The 24,704-nt window shown below is 37.4% G+C and overlaps 1 protein-coding gene across 1 annotated transcript; it reads right to left on the bottom strand.

Annotated features, from left to right (window-relative positions):
• Positions 1 to 19,825: 19,825 nt before the first annotated feature.
• LOC115726631 lies at positions 19,826 to 24,497 on the bottom strand. The gene is made up of 4 exons (XM_048284307.1): positions 24,420 to 24,497; positions 20,295 to 21,386; positions 20,142 to 20,210; positions 19,826 to 20,071 (listed from the first exon to the last, which is right to left on the bottom strand). Exons 1-4 carry the CDS (start codon positions 24,495 to 24,497, stop codon positions 19,826 to 19,828), a joined length of 1,485 nt encoding a protein of 494 aa, XP_048140264.1.
• Positions 24,498 to 24,704: the final 207 nt, after the last annotated feature.

Below are 24,704 nucleotides of genomic sequence, written 5' to 3' on the forward strand. Positions count from 1 at the left end.
TCTGCTGGCAAAGGCCCGCCGGGTAATCTTTCAAACCCTCGGGTAAGTATCTCTTCAACCTGAACCCTTCCATGGGAGTGAGTAAAAGTCCTTTTCGACAATAGGTTCATCATTTAATGCGATTATGTTTTGTTAGAAGGACCAGACAGGTTTCATTATTGATAAAATTCCCCGGTGAAGTTTTGTAATGCAAGCGAGTAAACAAGTTTTTATTGGCATATGATGTTGCATTTGCATTGGTTTTGTGCACATGATCATTTTAATCAGGTATGATACATCACCTGTCTATTCCTCAATCATCGCTCGGAAGATTCGATGTATGTTTTCTGACTTTTCAAAACACACTAATGGCTCTATTGACTTGAGTCATCGCATTTCTTTTTGTGTATTGACCTGACTCATCTCGGGCGCACCACCTTTTGTGTATTGTCGCGACTCATCTCGGACGCATGCCTCTTTAGTGGTTGTCTTGATTCATTTCGAGTGACACATCCTTTATCAAATCGTAACGACATATGCTCTTGCGGTCCTGATCTTTTGTTAAACCATAACGACGTACGCTCTTATGGTTCTGACCCCTTTATCAAATCATGACGAAGTATGCTCTCATGTTCTTGATCTCCCTTATTAAAGTCATAATCTCGATTTGCTCTTGTGACTTTAATATTTTTCAGATCATAATCTCGATTTGCTCTTGTGATCTGAATATTTTTCCAGTCCATAATCTCGATTTGCTCTTGTGGTTTGGATATTTATTCAACTCATGGTTAACCTCATGAGATAATTTATTGAACCAGGATGGATTTGCTCTCGTGGCTTCAATAAATTTTTATTAAAGTCATAATCTCGATTTGCTCTTGTGGCTTTAATATTTATTCAGTTCATAATCTCGATTTGCTCTTGTGATCCGAATATTTTTTCCAAAGTCATAATCTCGATTTGCTCTTGTGGCTTTAATATTTATTCAGTTCATAATCTCGATTTGCTCTTGTGATCTGAATATTTTTTCCAAAGTCATAATCTTGATTTGCTCTTGTGGCCTTAATATTTATTCAGTTCATAATCTCGATTTGCTCTTGTGATCTGAATTTTTTTTTTTTTTTTTTTCTTCTTTCTTTCTCGATTCATAATCTCAATTCGCTCTTGTGATCTCGGAAAGCATGTTTTCAACAATACACTTACCAAGCGATGTTTCGCATCTAACGGAAACCTCGGATAATAGATGGGCATCGGTACCCATGATCATTCGAGTATGATAAAGTCAACTTGACTCATTCCCCGATCATTCGTTTGGAGAACCCAGGTAAGTTTTCTGAACCTCTTTTCAAATTAACAACTCTTCTGATGGTAGTTGTTATGATTTAATTCAGGCAATATGCCCCTTTCGTACCTATCGATTCCATTCGGTGGTACTCCTCTCAAATATTGTTCAAATCGGGCAATATGCCTCTCCTGTCGGGTCGTGTAGACATATGCACTGGCGATCTTGACATCTTATCAAATCATAACGACGTAGCTCTTATGGTTTCGGTCTCAGATCACGTAGACATATGCACTGGTGATCTTGACCTTTAGTCGACTCATAATGACATAGCTCTTATGATTCTCGGCTCTTTTATCAAATCATGACGACATAAGCACCCATGATTTTGATCAAACCAAATCATAATGACGTAGCTCTTATGATTTTGGTTCCCTTTTGTCAAATCGTGAAGACATATGCACTGGCGATTTTGACATTTTATCAACTCACAACGACGTAGCTCTTGTGAACTTGATTTCACTTCTTTCGAGTCACAACGACGTAGCTCTTGTGATCTCGAAGGACACACAAATCTTGCGTCGTCTCGCATCAGGGGGAAAATCTGCGGTAACAGATGGGCCCGGTACCTTAAGATCCTCGCATCAGAAACTTGGAAATTAAGGGAATCATTAGCATTGTGAGGTATTTGGTACAACGGGTATTCTCATATGCGATCCATGTCCAGATTTCACATGTTATTTACAGTCTCACATTTCATGCATCATTTATTTCACATAAAAAATTGGACTCAATCCCATCAAAAATTACTATCACTTGCATTTGCAAAATTTAGGTTTCAATTTTGTCTTTGAGCGAAACCTCTACGAGCCTTCACTCAAAGAGGGGCAGCTGTTGACACCTAAATTTTGATTTTTAGAAAATCATTCATTTAAGTATAAAATGAGAATTATCATAGTTCTCACAAAAATTAATTTCTCATGCACTGCATATTTACTTTTTGTCAGTCATGCATGTCACTACATTCAAGCTAGAGGCAATGCAATTGAGCTCAATTTGACAGAGGACTGGACTAGGTTTAGTTTGGATTTTTTCGGCAGTCAAGAAGGAGTGTGTGCCGAAAATTAACAAAGCTATTGGAATAATTTTGAGCTTAAATCAGCCCATTTATTGTTTAATTTGGGAAAATCCTTTTAATTAAAACTATCCATTAATTGAAAAAAAAAAGGGCTTCATGGATGAATATTTTATCTCCGGATCAAATTGCGATTAGCACAAGTTGAGGGACAATTTTGCAAATAGTGAAAATGACACGTAAACCCTAGCTCACCATTATAAATACACACGTAGGGTTTGCATTGAGGAGGAGGCCACTTTCATTGAATATACGGCAGAAGTTCGGAGGGCTGTTCATCGCATACTTGGCCGAAGGTCTCTCAAAAATAGAGGCATACGCAGAAAGAAGGAGAGGGCCATTGAGAGCTTCACACACGGATGGCTGAAGGAAGGCTCTCTCGGTCACAGTTCAGCAGAAAGAGACCATGGAGAAGAGACAACTTCACAGGCGGAAAGACACGACCAAGAAAGTTGCAGAGATAAAAAATGACAGAGAAAGGGGGAGGCTGATTATTCAATATAATCACACGTTTGCACCTCTTTAGTTTTCTTTTGGTTTTTACTATTTTTTCACAAGCTTTACTGACAAGATTTCCCTTGCAGAAACGCTAATAAAGGATACATATTTCAAGAAGCCGCACAATTGAATATACGGCCATACAGAGAGAGAGAGAGAGAGAGAGGCGCACGTTCTCCTAAAAAGGAAGAGGAAAAAGTCCAAAGGGTTTGTTCAATTTATAAGATCAATTGTTTTCTTCTGGAATTTGCCTTTTGATCAACAGGCCACCGAGATTGAGTTGTGCACTATTGATTGAGTCTTATCAAAATTGATACCATTGACTCAACAAGCCTTGTTCGTGAGTTCATCCGCAAGTGAACCTGAGGATTTCAAGCGGCAAAAGAGCATTCTTCGGTAGAGGGAGATCGTGGGTCTCAACTATCGTCTTCTCCGAAAGCTGAATCTCCACGAAGTCCACGAACAATTAGTCTCAACGAAAACTCCCAGCCAATGTTCTGCCACTATCCAACCTTTATCAAGGTTGATCAGGCCCTGTTTTCTTGATATTTGTAGATCTAATGTTGTTATTACTTGTGATAGATCATTCGGGAGTGCTTTGGTAGCAAACCGAACTCAAAAAGTGCCATTTCGGACGAAGTTTCCAGACTTGCGTGTGCAGGAATTTGGTTGGAAAAAGGTGTGTTCGCGCTCAAAGTTGCTGTCACGAAACAAGCCTTTACCGCCCTTAACGAAGCTCCTAGGCGTGCGAGAACTCCAGTCGATCGGTTCCCTTTTCGATTTTGGTGCGCAATCTTTGAACAAAGTTCGAATTAGGAAATCGCAATCGCAAGATAAGGTAAAATTCTATCCCTTGAATGTTAAGATTATCTTGTTTTCCTAATTTGATTTGTTCGAGCATATCTACAAGAACATTTGTTGCCTAATCACGCAAGTTTGAAGTTTCTGAATAAATATTGAGATATCTTGCTTATCTTTTTCGGATTCGTGGCATATTTCGTGGTGGTTTGATTTTGAGAAATCTTAATCTTGATTGCATCTGATAAGATATTGGCATATTCTCGAATTTTAAGTATATCTTCAATCAAACTTAAGGTTTTTTTAGAAATATTGAACATATCTTTTTGAATTGGGATAATTATAAAAAATATTTCATTTCAAATCTCAAGGGATAATTTTCCTAATTTAAAAGATGTGAATCCTTTGCGGATAGGGGCTTATCCCCTTTAGAATTTCGGCACCTATCTTTAGTTGGCCGACAATTTTTCTTTTTTTTTTTTTTAAATTTGAATATTTTTAAACAAACATGCCTATAATATGTGCTCCCCTCGTGCCTCGTCCCATCGAAAAATTAAATCACACGACACATCCATGATCTTATGGAATAGGATGGTGATTTAAATATAGAAATTCGTATTCTGCCCTTTGGCGAGAAGGGACGTTGTATTTCTATATATTTATCCGCATACCGGCTCGAATCATCGAGGATGTAGCGGATAAAATCTCGCTCCGGCCCGGATCTTCGGGAATGAGAAGATTTATAGGAAAATTCGGAATATTCGGAATTAAAGGTATATTATGGGCATTTTTGTTTATTTTTGTTCAGATTTTTTATTGCTTGTGAATGTTTTCTTTTATTACCGAAAATACCAAAAAATAATTCTCCGGGCGCATAATATATGGTCCTCATGTCACATTTTTCCAATTAATCATTAAATTCACATCGATCAACAGGAAAAGACATTTTCATGAAATTTGGTACCGAAAGGGTGTTAATTAAAAATTAACATAACCAAGTTCCCGAACCCTAAACCTCTGGTTAGCAGAAAATAAAGTATTCTCCCGTACTTTATTTAGGTATCTAATCTACCTACCAAAAAAGATTAGTGGCGGCTCCTAAATTAAAAATCAAACCTAAGTTGCGAATTGGTAGGGCTTGGGAGAGTCCGTATTAGGTTAGTTAATTCATCTAATTAACCTAATAATCCATTAACCTAAATTAATTTTTAGGTCGCGACACTCACATCCGGCAAGACTTGGGCTTTGAATGATTTAATGCACGTCCCTATTATAAGGGAATCCTGGTTTCTATAGCTGTTTTCAGAACGGTTGGGGTGAAGGTGTCATTCTAATCTGACAAGATTATAATGACAAAAAAATTGTCTTTGTGGGAAAGGGTTTACGTAATAAGGGAATTTTTATTCTTAATGTTTCAAATGTTATCAGTGAAAATACTACTTCTTTTTTTTTTTTTGGTAAGGGAATACTACTTCTTAGTTGGTTGAATCTATTAAATTCTAGTGTGGTAGGTTATGACATGTTAGTATTCCTTATATTAAGAAAATGAAATAAGGAGGTTTAATTTATGGGCTTAAAAAATATATTTTAATTATGTATAATATGTGCTATAACAAAATTAACTAAAAAGCCTTGTATTTTTGTAAATAGAGATTCGGAATTGTTGAGCTGAATTCATACTAATTTAGGTGATTTAAAACAAACAATGGGGGCTTAGGTAGAAAATCAATTGAATAAAGAGATAAAAAGAGTTAGATTAGATAGAGTTGGTGAGTATGCTTAATGTATTTTGTGAAAGACAAGGAATCATGAAACTGCCCCTCCTTATTCTCCCTAATCAAATGGAGTCGCTGAAAAAAACAAAAACGACATTAAAAGAAATGATGGATTATATGCTTTCTAGTTTTAAACATCTTAATAATTTATGGGGAGAAGAAGCTATATTGTCCACCTGTTATGTCCATAATAGAATACCAGATAAGAAGACTAATAAGTCGCCTTCTGAATTATGGAAGGCTTATTGCCTAACTTAAAATATTTGAAAGTGTGGGGATGCCTTTCTAAGTTATGCTTCTAGTTTTAAGAAAATAAAAATAGGCTCTAAGGCATCTGATTGCCTGTTTATTGATTATGTTGAAAAGAGTGCTGTAAATATATTTCTTGCATTAATGTAATAGTTGAGACAAAGAATGCAGTTTTTTTAAACATAATCTGTCGTTAATAATTATTACTGTTACTCCCGCACCTCTTTATAAAAATGATTGTAAAAAGTTAAATAATGAATTGAGAAGGAGTAAAAGATCAAGGAAATAAACTGCTTTTCGAAATGAATACTTATCATGTCAAAAATGATATTTTACCTTACTTGGAAGCAATTTCTTCTAAAGAAAGTAGTTTTTGGGAATAACCTTTAAGAATTGAGATTGATTCCATTTTATAAAATTGAACTTAGGAATTGGTTGATTTACCACCATGTGTGAAACCAATTGGTGGAAATATAATCTCGATGGTTCCATTGATGAATTTAAAGCAATATGGGTCGCAAAAGGTTTTATTCAAAAAAATAAAATATTGATTATTTTGATATCTTTGCTCCAGTAACTAGTCATCCATTTGTGTTTTAATTGCCTTAGCTTCTATTTATAAAGTTGTTGTTCACCAAATAGATGTTAAAACTATTTTTCTAAATGCTGATTTAGAAGAAGAAATTTACATGGTGCAACCGTAGGGCTGTAACCTTCATGGCCAAGAAAGAAAAGTTTGTAAACTCCTTAAAACTTTATATGGCTTAATGCAAGCACCAAAGTAATGATATGAAAAATTGGATCATGTTCTAGTTAATAATGGATTTTCCTCCATTGGATTTATCCTTGATGATGAATCTATAGTTATTTGCTTATGTTAATGACATGCTTAAATTTTGGTACATGCATTGGTGTTCGAAACTAAACAAAATCTTTCTTGACCTCTAAATTCGATACGAAGGACTTGAGAGAAGATAATGTCATTTTGGGTGTTAAAATCTTCAGAAGTTAAAGTGGCCTAATGCTTACTTGAGAGCATTATGTGGAAAGGCTACTTAAAATTTTTGACATTATGATGTCACACATGTAAGTACTCCTTATGTGACGCCCTAGAATTTCAACGTCTGTAAGATATCTAAATTCAATAAAATGTTTGATATTGAATTTCAGTTTGTTATGAGACATTGGATTTTAAGGAATTAACCGACGAGAATTGGATATTTCTCGAGGCGTCGGTTGAATTAGTTCAGGCTTCGATTGTTTAATCGTCGCGCTTTAGGATCGAAATTCTTGTGCCCGAGCCTAACTCTGATTAAGTAAGACCCGGGAAAAGACCAAATCACCCTCCGATGGTTGAGCAATGTCCCAACCGTCCCGAAATATCAAATTACCAAAATGCCTCTAGCCCAAATCCGAAATGACCATTTTGCCTCTGGATATTATTTACTACAAGATGGAATGGTGAATTCGCCACGAGACTCATCTCATTAATTCTATCCCCCAAGTCAAATTTTGCAACTTGACATTATTTCTCTCTTGTTTTTCTTTTCTCCCTCCTTCCTCTTTTCTTCTCCTTCACGCTCCGCCCTCCTCATTGACTTCTCTTCTCTCCCACTCTTTGTTTTGTTCAAGCGACAGACCCCCAAGCCACCGAACACCATCCCTCACTTCTCCAGCCCTTCGACCTCCGCTCACCACCATTTCATCTCGTCATCGCCACCTCTCTGTTGACCCCACGCCATCCAACAAGCCCCGATTAGCCTCGAAACCAATCTCGCCCGTCTCTACCCGCTCTATTCTACCTTCTTCTTTGCCACTGTTACTACATGTGCTTCTGCTTTGCTTCGGTTCCAGAGGGTTCGATGCCACCCAGCCGCCGTTGTCGTCATCCCCAACTCCTAAGACTCGCAGCCACTACACCCGGCTTCACCGACACCGCAGCTTAGCCCTAGAGCCCCGACGTCCCCTGTTTTGGCTCGCTGCCCCTATCCTACATCTGAGTCTACTTCGCTGCTCTCGCCCGCTCGCCTCCCGCTGTCGCTTCCGGACCTCTCCAGCCACACCATCCGCCATCCTCTTCTTCGGTCCGACAACCATCAGCCGCGAGAGCCAAGCTTAACCCACCCGAACACCATACCCCGTCTTAGATACCCCTATTTCCTCCTCTATTTTGCTACCGCCATCACTTCTTGGTCCCGATTCCGACCTACTCCGCCCAGCTCCGCCACCACCGACCACCTTGCACCATGTTCGAACAGCCCCTCGAGCTACTAGCCAGCCCGTGACCCGTGAACCCATTTTGAAGCTCGAGAAACTAAGCCTCGATGTCCCTATCCTCCGCCCTGTTCGTGCGAGCCGTGACCCAGTGAGCCTAGCTTGTGTGTTTAGGGCCGTATGCCAAGACCATGGGGTAAGTGTCCGAGGAATTTGGTCCGTGTGATCGAGAATTTGGGCCGATTATTGGAGAAACCAAACCCGAGCCTGAAACTTTTCAAGGATTGTGCGATGGTCGTCTCGTGCCATTGATTGTGAATTGACCTCTAATCCTCGGTTAGGATGCTAATTGCGTTCGGATTAGTTAATTAGATTATTAGAGTGTTTAGGTAGATTAATTAGGGTCGGTTTAGGTTAGAAACTTGGTTTAGGCTAAATGGCCCTAATTAGTTAGGTTAGTTTGATTAGCTAGGAAATTGTGACTATTTGGGATTAGAATCAATTGATTGGATGATTATTATTGATTGATTACCACCGAGCGATTGGTTAGGAACGAGCATACGAACGATTGACGAATCGTGTTGGTTATTATTGTATCGACGAATGAATTGACTTAAATGAGTATAATTGGATGAAATACTTGTAATTGGATTGATTGGCCCTGTTGATCGATCGTCTATATCAATTATTTGATTGAGTATATTGATTGGTTGCTAGTTGATTGAATGACTATTTGGGGGTTAACCACCTTGTAATAAATGCAAAGTTTAGTGGATAATTCTATGCATTCATATGACCTTGCATGGACTCAAGCTGCATGTTTTAACATGAAAATGGCCTTTGGCTGGGTTTTGAGCATGTCGCATGAGCATTCGACTAATTATGGGAATATGAACCAGTTGTTTGTCGAAGGTGCTTAACTGGTCATATAATGGGTTTCCCGACAATGTTGTGTCGTAACGATCGGAATACCACGACTTGTTGGATGTACGTCAACCCGTGACACCGGGTTGAGCGGATACCGGTCGTAGCTTATAACGGATCGAAGCCCCTATAGGGATTCTTGGTAGTTTCGTGCCTTAACGATCGGAATCACACCGACTATTGGATGCCGTCGCCGGAAGTAAGGGATGAAGCCCGATCCCGCGAGTAGAGCACCAATCGCTTAGTGTGTAGGCACCAACCGCCTAGTGTACCTGGCCGTTGGCCATTAATAATCGGCTATGTGTGATGGATTATGTATGTAAGTTGATGTGGTGCCTTGCTAGTGGATTGATTGATATGATTGTCGTGTCATGTTATACATTGCCTTACGTGTGACTCATGACAGGTAAATTTGCATGTGATTGAGATATTTGTGCTATGATTCTATGATTGCTTAGTAGAGGTTCTGAGCGAATCAACGTCCTAACCGGGCTTAGGCGTTGACTCATTGAGATTTATCTCACCCTATTGTGGTTACCATTTTCAGGTCTAAGGTAAGGAAGCTAGTAGTTCCTTTTTGAAGTTGATGAGGACTAGGTGACGTAGCCCCTCTATTGGAGTAGATGAGAAAATAACCCTTTCCGACCTATCTACCCTTTTTGTTGGTCTTAGAGAGCCACCCCAAAGTATGAGGCTGAATAGTGTAATATCTTTGTTGGGTTAAGACATGTATGTAAATGAAATGATGTTTCTGAGTTGATGTAGTTCATGCTTTCCTATCCCTGTGATATGTTATTGTCCAGGAGTTTTATACGTTTCCACATGTATAATTAATCTCAAGGGTGGATAGCGTGCTTGGAACGCTATCCTTAATGACTTGAGGCGATTTAGTAGGGATGCCGTGAACTAGAGGATTAGGGTGTGACACCTTACGATGCTATACCCAATTAGTGAAAATAAAGGAGATAGTGTGGCTTAGTTTGAGTATTGTAAGGACTGTTCCTCGATCGTTCTGCGCCGATATCAAATATGTAAGGACCCGATCCTCGATCCTCCCGCTCCGGTACTAACTTGTGATGGACTGTCCTTAATTCCTTACTAATTTTATTTTTCTTTAATATTTTAGTACATATGATAGGACACATGCGAAAGATTGGACGAAAATACGAGCACATGTAAGCAAGAGGCGAACGCCTAAGGGTATTGTTTTACTTATAGGTTTTCTTAACTTGTAGGAGGCATATGGTAGAGAAAATCCCTTATGATATTTTGAAGATGACAAAATAATAAAAGGCTACTAATGTGTTTATTGGTTGTGTAGAATTAGGTGAAAGAAGCACAAGCCGTTATGCAGATGGTGTATTAACGGAATGTCCGAAAGTTATGAGTTATCTATTAATGGTGAACAAGGCATTGGGCATAGAGATGTTTACAAGTTTGAGATACCTAAGTCGAAGGTGAATAAACCTAGAACGGAAAGTTCGGTAAAGCTTGGAAGGACCTTGGATAGATGAATAACAAGGTAGAGCCGCAATTACCAATATGCTTGGAGGGACTAGAAGATGGAGCTCAAGATATTGCATCTATATTATACATTCTGAAGATTAGTTTCGTTTATGAAGACTGTTCAGACACAACAAAGTATTTAGATGTAGAAGACTATTTATACTTCTAAAGTCTATTTCTCAAGATTGTTCAGAAGCTGCGAGATACGTTGATTCAAGATTCTAAAGACCCACGGCCGACATATGTCCGTCGCTAATAAGGTATTTATGAAAGTTTACAATCTTTGATTGATAGGATTATTCTATAGCATGATTGATAGAATATCCTTGATTGGAAATTACCTTCCATGGGACAAGAAAACTTCCATATTTGAAGAACTCTACTTATGAAAACTAAAGATTTAGTTGTATGGGCAATTGAATCTAAATGGTTCAGATTCTACACCAACGATAATCAAATCTCCTTAGATACGGTCTCGTTCAATCAAGATTGATAGCGTCCAATTAGAGATTGAAGAGCGATCCTTTGAAGACCTGTCCAACGGCTAGTTTGGGGGTGAAGGAGTATAGAATGAGGTCCATGGTGCTTCTACGGTGTCGGATAAGAATCATAAATTCCAAGATGCTAGAGTTATTCATATTCATATTCATACTTGTCCTTTAAGCTTTATATGACAATCATTGAGAGGTTTTGTAAGAGTGATTGAGGAAGGATAGTGTGAACTATCAAAAAGAGTATCATCACTTGTTGTAAACATCCATTGATACATCTAGTGGAATCCAACTAATCATCTGTCGGTGTGGGAAAGTGGACGTAAGTTTGATCCAAGCCGAACCACTATAATTGTCGTGTGCAGATTCTCTATCTCTAAACTCTTATCATTTTGATTGATAATATTGCATATTTGTGCTCATATTCTAAATCTGCATATCGAGAAATTGCATACTTATGTTCGGAATCAAAACTGTACATATTTAGATTCAGATTCAGATTCTATGTACATTTTGACTTGATTCTTTTAATTTCGGATTTTCTAGTCAAAATTATTTAGAATCACCTATTCACCCCCCCTCTAGGTGATATTGCTAGATCCAATAATTGGTATCAAAGCAGGTCGCTCATATTTGTGAAGTGTTATTTACTTCAGAGTTAAAGATCTACTATGTCTAGCAATAACTTCTCGGGACTAGGTGACTTACACTATGGCAACAAACCACCATACTTCGATGAGAAAGATTACAACATGTGGTGCAACAAAATGAAGTGGTTCTTCAAGGAATTAGACAATCTTATGTGGGATGTCGTGGCTAAAGGAGTAAATCCTACCACTGCTGAAGCTTTTGGAAATGGGAACAATGCTCATGCTCCTTCCCTATTGAATACTAAACGAGCAAAAAGACAAGGACTCAATTCCAAAGCTGTTTATGCACTCTTCTACGCACTATCCACTCCTTTATACAATCGTGTTGCGTAGAAACAATCAACAAAAGCTATATGAGACATACTTCATGTCACATTTCAAGGATTTGACAAAGTGAAAGAAACTAATCTTAGCATTCTTCTAAGTTATTATGAAGCTTTCAAGATGAAGCCGGATGAGTCGATTCTTGATGGGATTGATAGATTTCAAATACTAACAAGTGGTCTTGCAAGGCAAGGTGCTCCTGTTTCTGAATCTATGCGGGTTCACAAGATTCTTCGAGGACTTACAGATGATTGGAACTACATCAAACCATCCATTCAAGAATGTCAAACAATTAGACCATTATCCATTGACGAACTTGTTGGGACTCTACAATTGTATGAGACAAAACGGGTTGATAAAGAAAACGATACGAAAGGTAAGAAGTCGATTACTTTAAAATCTAACATTGATTCTGACGATTTAGATTTCAAAGATGATGAAGAGCTTGCTCGCATGGTAAAGAAGTTTAGCAAAATGGCCATGAAGGGAAGAAAATTTAAAGGGAAAAAGCCATTCAAATAAGCTGATCAAAAGAAGACCTTCGGCGATAGAGAAGAAGGTGCGGATGTAATTTGTTTGAATGTAGGAAAAAAGGGACACATCAAACCAAATTGTCCTTTGCTAAAGAAAAATAAAGGCAAGTATGAAAAGTCCAAAAAGGCTCCAAAAACAAAGACTTCAAGTGACAATGAGTGCGAAGATAGTGATGAAGATTAAGCAAATATTTGTCTCTTGGCAAATTCGAATTCGGATGAAAAAATTGAGGTATACCATTCTAAAATTCCTGAAGAAGTTTGTGATTATATTGACGATTTGTGCTTGGATTACAAACTTGTTATTAAGAAGACCTTCGAATTGAAAAGGGAAAACACAAAGTTGAGGCAACAGGAAATTCAAATAATGAAAAGATTGAGTTTTTACAAAAGGAATTTTCACAAATGAAAGAAAATCGAGATTTTTTTTTTGCAAAAGAGAATACTTATTTAAAAGAAGAAATTTCAAAAGTTTCCAAAAAGTTTTCTCTCAATCCAAAATCTTCAAAAACCGCTCTTTCTATGCCAATTTCATGTTTTAATAAATCAGGACTTGTTTTCGAAGAAAAGAGTTTGATCAAAAATGATTTTTCAAATGTCAAGGAAAGACTAAAGGGTAAGTCTCCAAGTATTGTTTCCAAAAATTATTTGTGAAAACATTTCAAAACCTGTTGGCCGAAACTTCTCTAAATATTCAAACGTTTAGAATTCAATTCATCACACGCAAGAATGTCAAAAAGATTGGAGACAATCGAAAAGGACTTCTCGGAGTTTCGATAAATCTTCTAATGTGAATGGACCCGAATTCATTTGGGTACCAAAGAAAAGATGAGTTGATTTTCTTGCAGGGAATAAAAAAGGAAGAGAAAGTGAAATCGGTATGTTGTTATGTTTGCTTTACGAACATATTCCATTTATCTAATTTCTCATTGTACTTGATATTGCACTTTGATTGATTCATTTTTTTTATGTCGTGTTCAAATAATTAGTTGTGCTAGAAATTTGTTTTTATAAAAAAATCATGTGGTGCATCTTTAGTATTTTGTGAGATGAGATTAAGTGATTAATTGATATCTTTCTTGGAGATAATGTGATTTATTTGATTGATGCTATCTGATCTTATCTTGCTTTGAAACGTTTTTTTTAAGAGATATCTTTATGCATGATATTATGGTTGAGAAAGAATCTTGTGCTTTCCTAATTTGAATTAGACATTATCTTGTTTATGTTATATATCGTAAGTTGTGCTGCAAAGTGAGATACTTAAGGAATGTTATTTAATTTCTTGTTATGCCTTAAGTTTATGGAAATGATCTTTGAGTTTTTAAAAAATTTTCCTTATTTTACTCTAACGTAAGGGAAAAGATCCATATTTTTGGAAACCAAAAAAGAAACGAGTTTATTGCGGGATTCTCTACAAGGAAAGATTGATTGCAAATCAACGCAAACCATGATGCAATCGAAGAAGGTTCTCAATGAGAAGTATTTTCTAAGAAGGTTGCCCGCTAAAGTTCAGAAGCACAATTGCAAAACATTTGTTCAGAAGAAAAAGTTCAGAAGCACAATTGCAAAACGTTTGTTCGGAAGCAAAGTTCATAGAATATTGATCAGAAGTAGAGGATATGAATCGTCACCTTCTTTGAAAAACCTCTATTTATGTCTATAACCCCAGTGCTCTCTATTGAACATAAATCAACATCTGAACATTGCTTCGGAAGTTATTCAGATTCAGGGGGAGTTTTCATAAGAAAGATAAAATTCTCTTCTCGGACGCAGGGGGAGCTAGAAAAGGTGCACAAGGATGACATTATTGCGGATACTCGTATCAATTCTTGCATCCTTGAAGTTGAAACCAAAATAGAAATCAACAACACTATGGAACATCTATTGACCCAAGGAGAGAAAGAAAAAAGAAATGGTCATATTCAGAGAGAGTCTACTGATCATATTCAAGAAGAAATATTCAAAAACTATTCAGAAGGATGATATTCCTTGAAGATGCGACTGAAATCAACATGTGATTATCGATGTTCTCAAGGTTCATGAGTTCATTTCTCACACTTAGGGGGAGATTCAAATTGAGTAAGAGAATCATCTCAAAGAAGCAACAAATTGAGGGGGAGAATTGATCAAGCAAGGGAAAATCTTGTTGGACTTGAGTTAATTTCAATCCCAATCTTGATTACCACTCTAAGGATGGAAGAACAGGTAAATGTGTATTAGAACTTGCTAAGCTCTATGCAATCTGATTAGTACATCTTCCATTTCCCTTACTTTTTATCATTACAAATCTCTAATATGTATTATCGTTTTATTATGACAAAAAGGAAGTGAAATTAATCTATACTCCCCGATATATGTTCTCCGATGTACGCGATGATTGAGCTATATTTCATATTTTTTTATGTTCGTTTCAACATGTACAAGTTGTTTTGCATCCGAAGATATATTCTCTACATGATACCCTTTCCATTATTATCGCTTTTATATATATATATATATATATATATGTGTTGATTGATTACATATGTGTCTATTTGATGCATAATATTGAGCTGCGATTATTTTCTATATATCATTATGCTCAATTTATCCGCTATCTCCTAATTGCTCGTGTTTATCTTAAAGTGGAGATTGCATTATGTGCTTATTTTTCCTTGATCTAAATTCTTATTTTTGGCAAATAAGCTTACTGTGTTTACTTTTCAAGTATACACAAATGAATATCATTGAAATGTGTTTGCACATCCGCATCTTGGGAGATTATTTTGTCATCATAAAAAAGGGGCGGATTGTTAGAGAAAATCCCTTATGATATTTTGAAGGTGACAAAATAATCAAAGGCTACTAATGTGTTTATTGATTGAGTAGAACCAGGTGAAAGAAGCACAAGCCGTTATGCAGATGGTGTATTAACGGAACTTCCGAAAGTTATGAGCTATCTATCAATGGTGAATAAGACATTGGGCATAGAGGTGTCTACAAGTTTGAGGTACCTAAGTAGAAGGCGAACAAGCCTAGAATGGGAAGTTCGGTAAAACTTGGAAGGACCTTGGATAGGTGAATAACAAGGTAGAGCCGCAATTGTTAATATGCTTAGAGGGACCATAAGATGGAGCTCAAGATATTGCATCTATATTATGCATTCTAAAGACTAGTTTCATTTATGAAGATTGTTCACACATAGCAAAATATTAGATGTAGAAGACTGTTTCTATTTCTGAAGATTGTTCGGACGATGTGAGATATGTCGATTCAAGATTCTGAATACCCATGGTCGACATATGTCCGTTGTTACTAAGATATTTATGGAAGTTTGTAATCTTTGATTGATAGGATTATTCTATAACATGATTGATAGAATATCCTTGATTGGAAATTACCTTCCATGGGACAAGAAAACTTCTATATTTGAAGAACTCCACTTATGGAAACCGAAGATTTAGTTGTATGGGTGATTGAATCTGAAGGGTTCGGATTCTGCACCAACGGTCATCAAATCTGCTTAGATACAATCTCGCTCAATCAAGATTGGTGGCGTCCAATCAGCGATTGAAGAGCGATCCTTTAAAGACCTGTTCAATGGCTAGTTTGGGCGTGAAGGAGTATAAAATGAGATCCATGGTGCTTCTACGCTGTAGGATAAGAATCATAAATTCTAAGGTGCTAGAGTTATTCAGATTCATATTCATACTTGTCCTTTGAGCTTTATATGGCAATCATTGAGAGGCTTTGTAAAAGTGATTGAGCAAGGATAGTGTGAACTATCAAAAAGAGTATCATCACTTGTTGTAAACCTCTGTTGATTCATCTAATGGAATCAAGCAAAATGACTATCAGCATGGGAGAGTGGACATAGGCTTGATTTAAACCGAACCATTATAATTGTCGTGTGCAATATTCTTCATCTCTAAACTCTTATCATTTTGATTGGTAATATTGCATATTTGTGGTCATATTCTGAATCTGCATATCTAGAAATTGCATACTCGTGTTCATAATCAAAATTGCACATATTTAGATTCAGATTTCGATTCGATGTACATTTTGACTTGATTCTTTTAATTTCATATTTTCTAATGAAAATTATTTAGAATCACCTATTCATCCCCCTCTAGGTGATATTGCTAGATCCAATAGCATATACGTCAACGAATTTCATATATATATGCACATAGTCAAATAACTACTTAATTACACTATCCATTTTAACTATAACTACACTCCATCCGTAAACATGAATTCACTATCCGGCACCACCACTTCCATACCTTTCCATCATTTTTACTCCTCGCTACCATCTTCATGGGCTAACTAATCTCAGGATGACACTCGAAGAAGATGGAACTAGATTTGCCGACAAAACGAGCATAAACCGCCCCTTCCTAGCTCTTGTCGTCACGCTGTTGCAAGGATGGAACAAAGGAGAAAACCGACGATGTCAAGGGTAAGCTTAGCTAGAGGAGCACAAAGATTGCCTCTATCAATGAATTGTGGAGTTGTGGTGTCGCCGGCCAAGGTTCAAACAAGAGGGAGTTGCTCAGAGAGAGAGAGAGAGAAACCAAGTGAGAGAAAGAAAAATGAGAGGGGGAAGTGGTCTAGGGGGATGGGGGTTATCCACAAGAGAAAAAGAGTGAAATTGAGAGAGAGGGTTATGAAGAATATGAGGGAGGAGAGAGAAAGTGTGGGCTTTATAGGTGAGGGGAAGCAAGGTCGGTTCAAGTAGCGGGTTTTACGCTCCCATTGCGATTGAATTTTGGTGCCAACCAATATAAATGAACCGAAGCATCCACTATAATTGGTCGGTTCACAATTTAAATTCCCATCGTGATTGTTCACATTCGAAGCTTGCTAAATTCCCAATTCGCCATCACTTAATAATCCAAATCCGATGTCGCCTAATTCGCTCAATAAGTTATTCCGGCAAAAAATGTGGTCATCACAAGTATTCTCTATTGGGAGTTTGATGCATTTAATAAACTACATTGGACTTGCTTATTTTTTAGTGTAGACTGAGCAAATATACACAAAATCTCAGGCTTAAGTATACCCCAAGTGCCATAAGTTGTGTACGGCGCTCACTTTAGTGTCAAAACTTTCAAATCGATCACTTTAGTGCTAAGTTTTTGTAACTCCGATCACTTCGTTGCCAAAACTTTCAAAACGATCACTTAAGTGCCAACTTTTTTTAAAAGCGATCATTTAAGTGCCAATGTTTTTGAAAAACGATCACTTTAGTATCAAATTCACCGAGCCATGTCATCTCAAATATTAATAAAAAGTAGCACGTGTCGAATTTTCGGCAAGCCACGTTAGCTTTGGTACTAAAGTGATCGTTTTTAAAAAAAGTTGGCACTTAAGTGATCGAAGTTACAAAAACTTAGCACTAAAGTGATCGATTTGGAAGTTTTGACACTAAAGTGAGCGCCGTACACAACTTATGGCACTTGTGGTGTACTTAAGCCCAAAATCTCATTTGTGATCATTGGACTGCCTTGAGTAGAGTTATGAAATATATGAGATGAACCATAAATTAAGGCATTTTATAAGGTAGATTTCTTTCTATATTAGAAGGATAGGGTGAGACTAACTACATATTAGATTCAGATGAGACAAAATCCACTAGTAGATATATGTTTACCCTTGGTGGAGATACTACTTGGAAATTAGCCAAGCAAAATCTAGATTTTGTAGCTCTACAGCTAGCTGGCAATGAGGCCGAGTGGTTAAGACACCATTTAGCAAACATTCCTTTAGGAATGAAACCAAAACCTTTTATGTCTATGCATTATGATTACCAAGTGACAATAGCCATTATAACAAATAAAACTTTTAATGGTAAAAATAGACACATCCAGTTAAGACATGATGTGACAAAGCAACTGCTTAAAGATGTAATTATGTCCATCATTTATGTAAAGTCAGAAGTGAATTTGGCAGATCCTTTCACTAAACCTATGGAGAGAAAATCAATTTATGATACATTGAAAGGAACGAGACTTAAGTCAGTTAAGGAAAATTAATAGTGATGGTAACCCAATCTATGTGATTAGCAATCCCACAAATTAGGTTCATATGGGTAATAACAAGTCACTTATTGATTTAGTGAAGCACTAATAAAAATTGTTGTTTATCCAAAGGTGAGAATAATGCAAGACTGCAATGAAAATGAAGTTAAGCTAAATTAGGTTCATACGGGTAATAATAAGTCACTTATTGATTTAGTGAAGCACTAATAAAAATTGTTGTTTATCCAAAGGTGAGAATAATGCAAGACGACAATGAAAATGAAGTTGAGCTAAGATCTTAATGAATTTCATAGCCATTATTATGGTGTATTAAATTGCATAAATATGCTTGATGAAATCACTCACATTAGTATGGAGTGAGGCCGCCCCTATGAGAATTGTAGCAAAATCTCTAGAGCACTTATGAATATAATATGCACGCACATGCCCTATAGCGTAAAACCGCGTTGAATAACAACCATTGTGTGGTGTAATGTGGTTGGTGAAAATTATAAGTCACAAAAAAAAAAAAAATTCTTGGTTGAATAGAAGTTTCAAATTTTACCAATGGTTTCTTAAATTATATTTCATTCTTTTTAGATCTGATTCATAGCCTAACAACCACTAGTTTTGATGCATTGCGTTTATTGAGTTTAACCCAGCATTTATATTTTCCTCTTTCGAAACTTTTTGAAATACGTGAGGAATTGTTGGATATGTCAAGAGTTTTAAAACATTCAAAGACATTTATTTGTAACAACTTTAATGGAAATTATGAGTGCAATCAATTTATAACAACTTTTTAACGTTTGATTTGATTTGTTTCTTTGTTAAGCCTCTCTTTTATTTGCCTCCTAAGAGAATCTCTAAGTCACAATCCAAATATTCAAAAGAAAAAAATAATAATAAGTTCTCTCTTTTCTTTCCAATGATTTGTTGAGTTTTACGTTTAACGGTTTTGTTCCCGTACCATCTATGAGTATAGAGGAAGATCTATTATAACTTGGGAGGATAGCCGCTAGAGCCTGTCGCCCTGAGTTTCGTACTTGAAGGGGTAGAATTGTTCTTGAGGACAACGTTTTGCCTCAGATATTTTGTTTTTATATTTTATCTTATCCGACACCCATTTTACAAAATAAATCACGTAAATTCGTGCGCACACTTTTGACGGAAACACAGCAACCGAAAAGATGGCAGCAACAATGATCAATGAAGTGAGCCTGAAGCTTCTGATAGACAAAGCAAGCCAAAAGGCGGTCCTCGTCCAAGCCGGTAAGGACTTCTTCTACATATCTTATGATGATTCTTTCCTGAGAAAGATTTTATGTTTCACCAAAGTTGAGCAAAAGTTCACCAATAATTTGGACCGTCACAAAACAAAATGACTTGCTAAATGCCTATGAACCGATCTATCTTGCAAGGATATGCAACTTACAGCGACGACTTAAAGTGCGAAATTTTACTTGGGGGAGGGGGCACTGGGGAGGAGTCCGAAATTTGGACGACCTTTCCAAATGCGGAAGTTTGGCTGATTAACAGCGGAACCTGCGATTTGCTGAATCGCATCAAAAAGCTTATCCTCCGAAGCGTCCTTCAGCTCATGAAAAACATCATAAAGGGTCTTGCCATTCTCCAAAAAGATGTGACTAGTCGGCCTCTTGCTCTTCCCTCCGGCATGGAGTTCAAATTTGCAGAGACCAATGTACTGCAGGGTTCAACATAAAAAAGATGAGTTGCCGTAAAAGAAAAAGATGGAATTACAATCAGATGCTTACTTCAGAGTTGTGGCATTCGTCGCAGCTGCAACGAATCTTTGGCCCTTTTATCACACCGTGAAGAATTAACTGCAGAGTATGTCAAGCGTCAAATAAAAAGTCAGAAAAATCAAGATGAACACTTGAAAAATAATCATACGAGAAAGAACTTACATCACGACTCTCGCAAATGTACTTCACCAGGGCCCCATCAAATATTCCAGTTGATAATAGACTAAGGACGGATGACGGATATAAATTTGGGCGAGGGTCACTAGCCGCCTTTGGCTTCTTTTTATTATGAGCTTTCGTTTCTTTCACATTATCTCCAGGATTTGAATTGCTTTCCGAAGAAGGATGAGCATTTGGCTCAACTATTCCCCCTTGAATAGTTGCCCTCGAGGATTGAGCAGAGTTTTGATTGTTTAGCTTTGCCTCATCATTGGCAGTGGCCTTAACTCCTCCAGAAACAACGAAATTTCCTTTTTCCTTATCGTTGCAACCTAAGGTTCGATGCCCATTCTGTCGACTGTTGCAAATCACATCCACCGGTATGTTATTTTGATGAGCAGTCGGCTCAACGGTGTTTGTCTGGCTAGTTGCTCCTGAGAAATGAGCATAGTTTGAATAGTCTAAAATGGCCTTGCTATCAGCAATGGCTTTCTTATCAGCAACAGCCATGCCAAATGCATGTTCCGAAGGTCCTTCTTCAGCTCTGCCAGTAACAATTTTATCTCTCTTCTTCTCATAGTTGCGACCTAAGGTGAGATTCAGGTCTAATCTTTCATTGTGAATCCCATCCACCGGTGTGTTATTCCCATCCTTAATCTGACACGGACTACCCAAAGACAAGAAGCTGCTATAGTACTTGTTACAGCCAAAGCTCCTCAACAATCTTCCGTCATCGGCCTTACTCAAAAAGTTGCTTATCGGCGCAGACACCACAATTTCAGAATCACAAACGTGATCTACTTCTTCCTTTAGGATTTTTCCGAGATTGTGAGAGTTAAGTGAGGCATAACCTTGCGTTGACTGATAATTGGAGGGTTTGTTCAATGGGTAAACACTCCACTGCAGAAAATCTGGCCTGTGGATTGCAGCTTCAACTGCTCGCTTCTTGTTGCTCGATAGTCCGGTATGAGTTACATCTGTTAACCATGGATTGACACGCTTCGGATCATATATTCTGGGAGTATTATAGCTCAGTCTAGTATATTTGCTGCATTCGTTGTCCTTTGTCGTTTGAAAAAGTTCGCGCCTGAAGGTCTAGAACATAAATGAATAATTTCAGTTAGTGTGGGACAGATGACTAATTGGCAAAGATAGAATCTAAGTATCTTAAATGGAAGAGAAGTGAGTACTGCAAGCACAAAAAGTATGCTCTACCTAGCAGAATGAAAAACATTAACTCATGCATAGGTTGTAAATTGCTGCATTGACATAAGTAAAATTCATTTCTTAAGTTATGCAGAGTATGCACAAAGATATTAACGTAAACAAGACCATCTTTTCTTCCTTGACATACAACAGAAGTTTTTTGAATTTTTTGGTCGGAATACAACAAAGAAGAAAAATGAGCTGAATAAAATCTCATAAGCCTTCAAGAAGAATCTTAAAATCTAGTTTCGCAGAGAAAGAAGTCCTCGGCATCTCTTCACATTTGAAAATGTGGTAAACCAATTGTTCGGTATCATCCTTTTGCAGTTACGACTTGGTTCTATTTACCGATCCCTACCCTCAAGTCAGGTAATGAGATAACCCCAGTAAGCTAAACTTCCAATAAGTTTGCAATAACCCGACATCATTAATTACAATTACGGATAGAATTGTTAATTGACGAGATGCGTGTCATGTAACGCAACAGTGTCATGGTAAGCTTAAGTGTCACAAGACAATTTAAATATTCCGTTTATGCCGATATGTTTCACGTAACTATATTAACTACATATCATGAGCTTCCTGCTTCAAAATGTTGATTAAGTGTACGTAGCCACAACAAATTAGCTTAGCCGGAAGGGTAAATGATTATCAATAGCATAGATCCTTCGATCTCCAACCAAATCTCTCAACGCCAAAAACTCATAACAGCAAATTAATAGAACTTGAGAGTAAATTCGCAAGAGAAAAGCTTCTCTAATAGTTAAAAGATCACTACCATTTTTATCACTCGGAAGTCTTGCGAGCAAAAGAAAGGTCACCGTTTTGTCACCTCGAGCTCGAAGTACACTGTATCAATTCACCAAAAAATCAAAACTTTACCGTCATTTATGGAATTTCAAACAGAACTCGAAGATCTACTTGAGGAATAAGAACAATAATAGCCTACCACAAAAAAAAATTCCCGCGCGCACACATACAAATACTGAAACCTTAATCAGACCAATCCCAAGACCATCTAATGAATTAAAGGTTCGGTCTCTATAGACGCATGCACATAGGAGCACTCATGTACAAGTTGGCATGCTCCAGATATTTCACATCTTGAAGATGAAAGTCCAAAGAGTGAAGTACCTCGGTCAGAAATTGATCAGAGTTGTTGCCAGAGGGACTCTTTTCGCCTTGACGCAGAGATTAGGGCGAGTACTCTTATGATGAGAGAAAAATGTCTGAGAAGAAATGTTAAAAGTACGACTGTTTTAAATTACTAATGACGAGATCCAAGAGTTATTGCATTACCATCTATGGAATTTCGGTTCGCAAATTTTATACCTTGGTAATACGTGACTAATTATGGGGGCACACGCTCCCCATTCGTGGAGCCAAATTATATATCAAATGTGTACTAGCTGAGCTATACCTCGTTGGATGTCGAGATGACATTATTGACTTATTGGCAGAGTGAATTTCACAAAAAAGTCACGATTAGGATTGCAATTTTTTTTTTTTAACAACACAACTGAAGAATAATTGAATGAATTAAATTTGGCATTGTATGAAGGACAGCCTATGATGGGTCGACATTTTTTTTTTTTTGGAATTTTTATTGTATTTCAATAGAACTCATTGAAGACATTTATAGAACGAATTTCAATAACAAGTTTCTTTCAAAGAAAATTGTTTATGCAGAATTTTTTTCAAGCTATGATAAACACAAATGGAAATATTTGGCGTATATTCTTCAAAGTAATTATTGCAGGGAATTATTGGCTTTTGAATAAGCCCAAACTAGATTTCCCTCCAAATATGGCCAAAAACAAATGAAGGGGGTATGGATGATATGCTTGCTCCATCATGCACGTCGATATTGAACAGAATCTGATCCCATAATTAATGCCTTCAATTAGGAGATCAGGTTTTGACCCAAAAAAAAAAAAAGGAGATAAGGTAAAAATGATAATAATGACCAAAATCTGATCCATAATTAATACCTTGTCGAGGTCTGGCGAGCTCAAGCTCGCCGGAGGCCAACGAGCTATGGATCGAGGTTCGAGGTTTGCCACGGGCCGGTGAGCTCGAGCTCACCTAGCCTCGTCGGGATCCGGTGATCCGGAGCTCGCATGTGACTAATTGCAATGGAGGGAGAAGGAAAAAGAAAAAGAAAGAAAAGAAAATATATAAATAAATTTAGTTAAAAATTATATAAAAAATTACTTAAAAAATTGATTTTTTTAAGTTACAAAAATTGTTCACCTTAACACCAGCCTGTTGACATCTAAATTTTGACTAATCTTTCTGTCATTTCTACATAAAAAATTAGAACTAACTTTAGTTCTAAACAAAAATATTTACATCATCTTTCATGTTTATTTTTTGTCATTTATTTATTGCATTAGCATTCATCTGCATCAGCTGTGCGAGTTGACCTAATTTAGACCCGGCAATGGAAATTGGATTGAAATTGACGAATGGACAGGCTTGAACCTAGCAGGGAATTTCGACCAAAGCTACTGAGGGGCTAATGCGACCGAAAATGGCAAGACCCAGAAGGAAATTAGGCTTATTCAATTGGAGCTATAGTTGACTTAGTTGAGCCCGTGTCGTTTGGATATTTGGCCAAGCCCACCAGTATGCTCGACGTGCAGGGCATGGAAATCTGCATTTTTTTTTATCCAATTTAAAATAATCCTTAGAGTTTTGATTGCTTTAAACTATGAGATAAAGGATATTTTAAAGGGGTAAGCCTAAGATTAGTCCTCTGGTTGAACGAAACCCTAGGCTTTATCTATATATATATGTGTGGGTCTTCGTTCACACAAGACACATTGATACACGCTCAGAAAGTTTCAAAAAATATAGAGAAGAAGAGAGGAGAGTCTCGGCCAAAGCTTCACACGACCGACACACCCCTCCCCACGTTACGTCCAGCCGTGCCGCCGCTCTGCCGACGTCCAGCAACCGTCCCAAAGCCGCGCCACCTTGCTGCCGTTGTCCGCGCATCGCTGCTGTCCCAAGCTACGAACTCCGTGTGTTCCGCCGTGCTCGTCTCTAGTTCGTGGTTTATTTCTTTGAGGTGCTGTCCAGCAGGTTTTTCCACTTCAAATTGGCTCGACTTTCACTATACGAACTAAGGTAACATCCATATCCTTATTATGGTAGATTTGAGCTTGATTCAAAGTGAAAAGCATGCTGTTTATACGCTGTTTG

The sequence above is a fragment of the Rhodamnia argentea genome, chromosome 8 (assembly GCF_020921035.1).
Source record: "Rhodamnia argentea isolate NSW1041297 chromosome 8, ASM2092103v1, whole genome shotgun sequence".
In the NCBI taxonomy this organism is placed as follows: Eukaryota; Viridiplantae; Streptophyta; class Magnoliopsida; order Myrtales; family Myrtaceae; genus Rhodamnia; species Rhodamnia argentea.

What these genes read in the sequence shown, in the direction of transcription:
- LOC115726631 (XM_048284307.1), bottom strand. Translation starts at nt 24,497, where the DNA reads ATGCGCGGACAACGGCAGCAAGGTGGCGCGGCTTTGGGACGGTTGCTG. An exon ending in GAGCGGCGGCACGGCTGGAC is followed by an intron (nt 21,387 to 24,419) that starts GTAACGTGGGGA and finishes TTTATGTTCTAG; the next exon opens with ACCTTCAGGCGCGAACTTTT. An exon ending in ACATTTGCGAGAGTCGTGAT is followed by an intron (nt 20,211 to 20,294) that starts GTAAGTTCTTTC and finishes CATACTCTGCAG; the next exon opens with TTAATTCTTCACGGTGTGAT.